This window comes from Alligator sinensis, unplaced genomic scaffold (genome assembly GCF_000455745.1).
Source record: "Alligator sinensis unplaced genomic scaffold, ASM45574v1 scaffold215_3, whole genome shotgun sequence".
NCBI lineage: Eukaryota > Metazoa > Chordata > Crocodylia > Alligatoridae > Alligator > Alligator sinensis.
The window spans coordinates 1903916-1912931 of record NW_005842175.1 but is presented as its reverse complement, the minus strand read 5'-3'; the positions used below and the strand labels follow the sequence as shown (position 1 = coordinate 1912931).

At 43.6% G+C, this 9016-nt stretch overlaps 1 protein-coding gene across 5 annotated transcripts in view; it reads left to right on the top strand.

The window, feature by feature from the left end:
* HMGXB4 (HMG-box containing 4) overlaps positions 1 to 8283 on the top strand; it is a 23630-nt gene extending 15347 nt beyond the window's left edge. The window contains exons 4-9 of one of the 5 annotated variants that reach the window (XR_003094617.1): positions 660 to 724; positions 1995 to 2100; positions 2662 to 2831; positions 3706 to 3828; positions 6963 to 7129; positions 7583 to 8283. Coding sequence is in view for 4 of the 5 variants with exons in the window: in XM_025206871.1 (XP_025062656.1) it covers positions 660 to 724; positions 1995 to 2100; positions 2662 to 2831; positions 3706 to 3828; positions 7754 to 7840 (551 nt within the window). In the remaining variant the exon portion in view is untranslated. Of the gene's footprint in view, positions 1 to 659; positions 725 to 1994; positions 2101 to 2661; positions 2832 to 3705; positions 3829 to 6067 lie in introns of all 5 variants that reach the window. The other 4 variants (XM_025206871.1, XM_025206870.1, XM_025206868.1 and 1 more) reach the window with 4 other exon arrangements.
* The last annotated feature ends 733 nt before the right edge of the window (positions 8284 to 9016 follow it).

The window sequence follows — 9016 nt, the reverse complement described above, 5'->3', positions numbered from 1 at the left end:
ACCCCGGCTGTGCGGGGGGGGGGTGGGGGGCTCCGCGGCTGCTGGAGGGTTTTGGGGGGCTTCTGGGGGGCTTCGGGGGAGCGGGAGCGCAGCAAGCTTTCACCCGCGCGTCTCTCGCCGCTTCCGAGCCTAACTGGTATCAGTGAAGCATTGTGATGCCTAACTGGTATCAGTGAAGCATTGTGATACCTAACTGGTATCAGTGAAGCATTGTTCACCTGATACCTATATATATTGGTGTTTCATTTTAATTGTGGAAAAACGTGGATTTGGGGGGGTTTAAGTCAGAGAATCTGGGATTTTTATTAGAGAATTTACAATTTTTAAATGGTGGAAACCAGGATCCCTGCTCATGAGTAACAGTTTGACCAGCCTCATTTCTGTTTACTTGCAAAACTGTCCCTGCCTTGCACTGTGAAGCCTCCACATACAGAACTTCCCAGTGCAGTTATATATGTTCCACATCAACCTTTCCAGTTTAGAAGATTTGCAGGGTTTATGTTGGAAATAATCTCCAGGACAGTATAAATTCTTGGACTAGCCATGGAACAAGCTATTCACTACAAGCATGTACATGAGCTAATTTCCCACTGTTTCTGTAATTACGCAAACTTTTTAAAAAAAACATTTTTCCTTGTTCTGTCCTTTTTCCTCACTAGATTTTGGGGAACTGAGCAAAAAGTTGGCAGAAGTCTGGAAGCAGCTACCTGAGAAGGATAAACTGGTAAGCGTAGCCATGACAGCAGTCTTACATAGGGTTTAGATTATGATTTGTATAGGATGGTTTGGATAGGGATTAGGCCTGTGTGAAGCGGCTAGTATTTGCTTTGGATTCGGCCGATTCGGGGGACAGTGATTCAATTCGGTGATTCAAATCACTGTCTCAAATCGATTCACTCGAATCACACAGGCCCATCCCCCGCCTGCTGTCCCAGCCCTGGCAATGGCTGCCCTGCCCACCCCACCTCCATCACTGGGTGCTGGGGCGGGGAGGATTCCCGCTGCGCTGTGCTGCGCTGCACTGCGTGAGGGGGCTCTGCAGGAGCCCCCTGACACCCCCAACTTCCCCAACCGTCCCCAAGTCTGTCCCAGCTTTAAGAAAAACAACCCAGACTCACCAGTTCCTGCCTGGTGGGGGAGCGATCCTTGCTGCCCCATGCTGCGTGGGGGCTCTGGTGGGGCAGTGGGGGGGGGGCAGCAGGGATCACCCCCCGCCTGGCAGCACCCAGTGAGTAGGGGGGTTTTTTGTTTGTTTGTTTGTTTGGTTGGTTTTTTTAAACAACCAGAAGCTGGGGCCGGGTGGGGCAGCCCTGGGAGAGGGCTTGGGGAGCAGGCAGGGGATAGGGCCTGACAAGGGTCCCCCCATGGTCTCCTCCCCCCTTCTCCAGCCCCCCCTCCCCCACCCCGTACTTACCAGCTCTGAATCCAGGTCCAGCTCCCTGCTGCAGCAGGCAGGGAGTGCCCAAATCACTGAAGCGCTCTGAATATTTTCCAAATTGATTCAGACCTTTTAATTGGTCCCCAGATTTGATTTGGATTTGGAGATTCGGCCACCAAATTGGCCCGAATCTCCTCAGAATCGAATCAGTACCCAAAGCTTCACACCGCCCTAATAGGGATGATCTTCCCTCAGGCAGGGGGTTGGACTAGATGACCCTGGAGGTCCCTTCCAGCTCTGCTTCGGTATAAGTCTATAAGAAGATTTTTATTTTTTTTTTTCTAAAATACTTTGTATGAATCAGTTGCCTGCATGCTCTTGTTGCAACTGCCACCTTCATACATACAAAAGGCAGCCCCCTACAGGCTGGAACTGAGCAATCTTAAACACCCTCATCTCCTTCCCCCCCCAAATCACACACAGATGTCTAGTTCCTGTTCATGAAAAATGCTTGGCTGGTCACCTATCCATAAAGTTGCCTCTCGCATTCCAGTTCTGGCAGCAGGATTGCCTAACAGTTTGAATCTTGCTTTGTTTTTTATCATGTTCTGTGAAGAGTTGGAAGCAGAAAGCTCAATATCTGCAGCACAAGCAAAATAAAGCAGAGGCCACAACAGTGAAGAGGAAGGCAACCTCGTCAGAGGGTGCCCCAAAAGTGAAAGGTAGTAGCTACGTTTGCCCAGGTCTTGGGGGTAGGGGAGAGCAAACAACTATGTACTCGGTTAAGAGCAAGCACCCCTTGTGCTCCTTTTCTCTTCTAGCTTTCTACTCATCAGTTCTGTTTCCATGCTTGATCCATCATGTTACCGAGAATAATCCCTGTAGGATAAGAAATGGCATCGGCAGAGTTGAAAAGGATATCCTGTTTGTTTCTTAGCTACAAAGATCGTGGTGTTAAACCACCATGATTAATTTTAAAAGATGTAAAGCAAGGCGTAACAGGTGGAAGCTCTGAGTAGGGACTAGATGCTGGAATTAAAAAATGCATGATTAGCTTAGCATCGGTGTTAAATCAAAGAATTTTCCACCATCACCACTAAGTATTAATATTACCACCAATACTACCACTAAGTATTAATATTAATACTTCACCCAGAAGTGGAATATGTGCTTTTTATGTGTATATGTAAAGTCCTGACTAAAGAGCTTGCATCCTCAATAGACTTGTTATAAGGAAGGGAGAGAAAAAAACCCAGGGTTTTTTTGTATCCATCTGTTTTCAGCTTCTCCGACAGGAGTACTTTCACCCCATAAGAAGTCGCCCTCCAGTACTGTGGTATTATCCTCTTCACCAGCCAAAGTCCCTGAGACGGAGCCCATTGACGTAGCTGCACATCTACAATTGCTGGGTGAATCTCTGAGCCTTATTGGACACAGGCTGCAGGAGACAGAGGTGAGTACAGGTGCCATTATAGAAGCAGGGGAGAGGTGTCCCATGTTAGCCCAAGTTAGCCAAAGTTCTTTTAGTATAAAGAGAAATTACAGATGGAGTCAGTTATTTCTTTGTTGTGTCCCTGTTTATTAACAAAGGATATAGTAAGTTCTTTTTCCTGGAACCCAGCAGGCACCAAACATCTGGTAACACTTTCTTTGCTGGCAGACCCAAGCTATTGCTGCCAGCACTCAGGCCAAACACCTTCAGCTTTCTAAGGACATGTTCAGACAACGTTATCTTTCTCATTGCCTTTTTTAACATGTAGTCTTCTGCGTTTCAAAGCTTTAGTGGGCTGAATAGGTGACAGTATCCTCTCATCCCACGGTCCTGCATACCATATGCTTTTATTGCCAATAAAACAAATGTGCATGAACTCCTTTTTTTTTCTAGTGATGACAATTGAGATATTACTGCAAGGGAGCTGTTCACTCTGTTCTAACAATCAAAGGCTCTTCTTTCACAGGAAGCTGCGCAAAAGTAATTCTCCACCCAGAAATCCCTTACATTAGTGCAGCCCTAGCTACAGTCTTAATTCCTTGAGTTCAGGGAGACAGCGTTTTCCAGGACATTTCATGTTTTGTTTGAGGTTTAAATATGTATTACCATACTAGGTGATGGAAAACAATTATCCAAATGTATCCAATTTCAAGACAACTTCAAAAACATGTATGAAATGCTTGGCATGAGGTAGTAACTACACAAATAGAATAGGTAGATTAGAGAAGCTCAGGAGCAAGTCCTTAATATTTGCAAGAGAAGAGGTTATAGTGTGGTGAGATTTAATCTCTGCTGTTCTTTTCCATTCAGTTTGATCCTCCTTTATTCTTTCCAGGGGATGGTGGCTGTTTCAGGAAGTTTGTCAGTGCTTTTAGATTCTATTATCTGTGCTCTGGGCCCTTTAACATGTTTGACCACACAACTGCCTGAGCTGAATGGCTGCCCCAAGCAAGTTTTGGTGAGTTCCATGTGATTCTTATTTTGGTTCTAGACTTACTTATTTTTATGGGAAGAGAGTTAAAGTACTGATTGGCAGAGCTTTGTGACACTGAGTCTCCAGTGCAGAAAACTTCATGCTAGGGCACTATTATTGTGGGAGGGATGTATGAGAGAATTCTCTGACAAGGCATTGCCTAATGATTTTTCAGTGAAAGCTGTGGAAATGCTAACCAGTCAAGGGAAGCTGGTCTTTTTTTAATCCATTTATTACAGTAGCTGTAGCTTCTATTTCTGAGTGACTGAAACTCTCAATCTCAAGCAGATAAAGCAACTATGCATACTAGACATTTTAATACAAGTTTGCAATAAGAATTTACAGGCCCTACAGCTGGTCTGTACACCCACCTGTTAAATTTTTTTGGTCATGTATGCATTGTTCCTGTGACCTGCAATTAAGCACATGGCTCCTAACAGTGAGGGGTGGCACTGAACACCTTCAAAGATAAACTCTTTCTTGTCCATCTATAGCCGGGTGCTAGCTGCATGTTCTCTCCTGCATGCCGGAAACACATTTGCTATTGAAACCTCATTTGGGAACAGACATCCTGCAGCTCCGGTATAGTGTGAATCCAAGTGAAAAAACAGAACATATTACATTAGCAGACAGGGCGATTTAAAAGACCACATTAGGAGGAGACATGAATAAAAAGAAGGACTGAAAGAAGAATGAAAAATGAAGTCACGAGAAGCAAAATGTGTAGAACAAAGTAAAGGGAAATCATGTCTGATGCAAGAGAAAAGAATAGCAATACAAATGTGAAGAAAGCAGTGGATGTGACATGAACAGGCATGTTTTACAAAGGTTCTGCCATGAAGTCCCATGCTGGCTATTGGCATATCTTCTAATAAACTGAGTCACCTGAGTACTCCTGCCTGCTCAAGTTATGACTACTTTACTATTGGGCATTTTTTCTTGTACTGCTTTCCCTTGCCCAAAGCATTATGAGCTCTGACACCCTTCTAGCATCATTAATGCAGTGTATGACTTGACAGCTTGATCCTCTTATTTCTGTAAAGAGTTAGGGAGTGTTAGAAGAGGTAGTGCTAATTTTTCACTTCTGGAGCTTGGATAACTTGTCTGAAATTAGCAGATTAATTTTAATATCAAGAATTCATCTACATCTGTAACTCTCTTGTCCCCAAAGCAGGCTAGATGTGTCTGTGCTTGTGGCGCAGTTTACCTTTTCAGTTAATAGGTGGTGCTGCTAAATTGTAGGATCAATCAAGAAACTGGCAAAGAATCCATTTCCTCTGTCTTTGAGTATGAACTTTGGGAGTGCAGCATGCCAGGAATCAGACCTTAGTTGTATGGTCTTCACTGAGGCACATGGGACTGTATTGTCCTTCAAACTTCCACCTGATTTGTATAGAAACTCTAGGAACACAGAGAAACTCTCCCACCTTACATCTGAAACGGATTATGGTGGTTTACTTGTTCTGTTTAGCTTAACACATTGCAAATTCTAGCAAAGGTTTTGTATGTGCGTTTGGGACTTCGTTGGTATCCCTTCCATCACCTTAATTGGATCCCTTATCGCTGTTTTCCCTCTGGATAATATGGTTTGGATATGGATTTCTTCTGAGTTTCTTCACACTAGTTCTAGGACCAGTTACACAGGGTAAGGGAGGCACTTAAGAACAACAGGAAGTGTTCCCTTAATTCTAGATGCCCCTGTTGTGCTCCCAGGCATTGAGATTGCAAGCAGACTGAGCAGTAGACAGAGTATTTCCATGACTGCTGGTTAGCCTAGAGCAGGGGTTCCCAACCTTTTTATGCCGAGGACCAGCAAACTGTGGACCATAAGTGACCAGCATACTGCAGGCAGGCAGCCAACCCTTTTTTATACTGAATACTGTACTGAATACAGTATAAAAAAGGGTTGGCTGCCAGGCCACAGTATGCAGGTCATGTCCAGTCGGCAGTTTGCTGGTCTGTAGTCACTTCCAGTCTGGCAGCCAGCCCACCTGCAGACTGGCAGCCGACCCTTCATGGCCCAGCACCAGGTTGCGACCCGGGGGTTGGGAACCCCTGGCCTAGAGTGCTGGTGACTTCTGACTTGGGTTGGTCTCGTCATGTAGGAGCTTGTATGACAAGGCTGGGATTTCTCCAGTCTATTGTGTTATATTAAAGCATTGTTTCTGTAGCTTTTTGAGTCAGAGCCCATTTTTAAAAAGAATATTACATGTTCTCTTCCCAGTCAAACACACTCGACAACATCGCCTACATCATGCCTGGACTTTGACAGAAGAGGACCCTGGGATGTACACACCTCTGTGTAACTGACCTGTGTACATACACATTATACTGGCACTCTAAGGGCTCCGTGTGTAGGGTTTTAAAGTTTTATATTTGTATAGTATATACATAGGATTGTAACTATTTTACTTTTATTAATTTTATGAAAAGTTGTGAAGTATAAGCTGAGAGAATCCTTTCCAATTTGGTGGGAGTGACCTGCTCAATGCATTCTCCAATCTAAAGGCGTTTGTGTGATTAGACGTCAGAAAGCTTTTGATATATCAGCCTTAAATTCAAAGAAACCTTTTATTTGGAATTGGCCTGGGAACTGACTGTTTATCCATGATGGATAGACAAGCTAGTTTATTTTGGACCAAGCAGTAGCACTTGACACATCACCAGCCCTGTTTCTAACACTTTTTCAGTCTGTGGGAGAAAACAGGATGCCTGTTGAAATCCTGAGGTTACCACCTCTGGTCACCTCTCCTCTCCACTCTTCTTTCCCATCCCCCCAAGCCAGTCACAAGTGACTGAAAGTTTTTCTTGTCAATTGGCTGGTAGCTTGCATTAAAGTAGTCCTGGAGATGGCAAGGAATCTAGACTCTTCCAGTGGGCATGCATCTACATTGCCATTAGCTCAAGATTGCATCCTCAGCAGAGGGCCAAAGATTGAATTTGGGATTATGGAAGACTGAACGTCCCTTGAATTCCTCCAGAGCAGGGCTAGCCCACTCTGGCAAGGAAGAAGCAGTTAGAGGAGGAAAAAGCTTGCACTGCCCCTGCCCGTGTACTGGTTTTATGAGTAGAAGACTTTTAGTTTCTAAGATTGCTGATCCCATCCCTTTCACCAGCAGTATTATGAAGAGGCATGGAATCCTCTTGGTGCTGCTGTATTCTCCAGAGGAAGTAATTAATGCTAAAGATTGAAGGAGTTATTGCTGTGTGGCACAGATGGGTTCATTGGACAGATCCCTGCTCCCCACAGCCACATGTTGGCATTCCAAGCTCCTGGTCCTCCAATGTGAGTTGCAGGAAAGCACTTGATTCTCACATAGGCTTGTGTGTATGTGTGCGTGGTGTCCATATTGTGTATTTAACTTTTACCAATATCTATAATAGATTTTAATTTATCCTGTATATTTCTGTGTATATAGATATAATTTAAAAACAAAAGTCCTTCCCTCCACCAAGTGTGTGGGAAAATATGAATCAGCTGTGCCCATCCCTAGTTCCTGCAGGAATAAGCTGCACCTGTTGTGGCAAAGCTAGGCTCTGCAAGGGGGAATAGCAGCCAACAAAACTTTGAGCCCTTGTGGCCAACAGGGTGTCCAGTGATGTTGGGTGGAAGCTGAAATGGGAAGCCTTTTATTTTGGCTTTGGCCTCTCCCTCCATTATAACATTACAGATTTTAAAGTAGCAGAATCAGAGCACTTCTGTGCTGTTACAAATTGTGCTTTCTTCTCTCTTTTCCAGGGCAGCTGAAAATGAGCTGTTCCTCATTATTGCTGAGACCTAAATCTATTGCATTTTAAAGCCAATCTTCAGGTGCCTGGAAGGGGCTTCCTGCCAGTTTCCCTCCCAGCTACTGTCTCTTGCAGGGCTTCCCCTTTTCCCAGTTCAGTGTTGTTTTTATTTGTCTATCAGAAGGGCTGGTTTGGTGGATGGAACAGAGGACTCTCTCAGAACCTCGGTATAAGGCAGAAATCTCTCACCCAGATATGGCTAATTTGAAGCAGAATTTGAGGGAGCTTGGAGATATGGGAAAGTCTGTCTGGCTTCTGGATCTGGACATTTACCATGGTTCTTGCAAGTGGCATAAAATGCTTGGCTCCATTTCCAGCTCTCCACAAGAGATGGAGTATTGTATCGAAGGAAAAGATTTGCAGATCTCTATCTAAGGAACAAAAGGGGATCAGCTTTAGCTTTACCATCTGTATAACAGTAAACTCTTGAAGAGTTTAGAAACACACACACAACCCTAATGTATTGTATTTTTATTTAAAATTTGTACACATTTGTATAATCTGTATCTTGTGGTATTTGGTACTAGAGGGAAAAACTTTGGACTGAGAACTAGCAGTTTTATATTTTTGTTATTTTCCTGCCATTTGATCCAGATTGCATTACAATTGTATAAAGAAACTTTTTGTACTGTACTTACAATATAATTTTTTTTAACATTTGGAGTTTTGTGTCATTTATTTTTTTGCTTGGTATTTGTAATTTGCTGGTTGTCACTTCCCTCACTACTCTAGCTGTCCTAGCATTTCGTTTTATGGAATGAAATGTCTCTGGTATTTGAAATCTAGACCCATCCTGTGGTTCTTGGCTGGGTACTTCAGTGTCTTATTTCTAATGAAAGGCTGCTTGAAATACAACTTGGAGATTACTGAGTTGTACCATTTAGCAGCCTCAGTAAAAGACCTGCATGACTACAGAGGGTTGTCACTTAAATGCCCTAGTACCAGGTTATCTGCCTGCCCCTCTTCTTGTTTACCATTCAGTGAATGGCAGGCAAAATGATAAAAGTGTTTCGGGATCCCTCAGCAATGGCAGGATCACATCTTGTAATACTCTTTCAAAACACCCTATTTTCAAGAGCAGAGAGACTCAGTTATAGGCTCAAAACTTGTGTGTAGCAATGTCCCAATATATGATGATCATGCAAAATGCGATTCCTCACCAACTCAAGTTGCACTTTTTGTAAGGAGACATTTCAACACAAGTTCAAAGGAAAATAACGTTAGAACCAGGAAACACCTACCCACAACCATTTCAACACATTTAAGCAGTAGTTTTCCTGGAATTCTACGTTGTACGGAATACAGACTTTCAGGCCCCATTTCAAGCTCACCTCATGCAACATGCTTGTTTACTACTTAGACATGGTATCAGCTTATTTGAAAC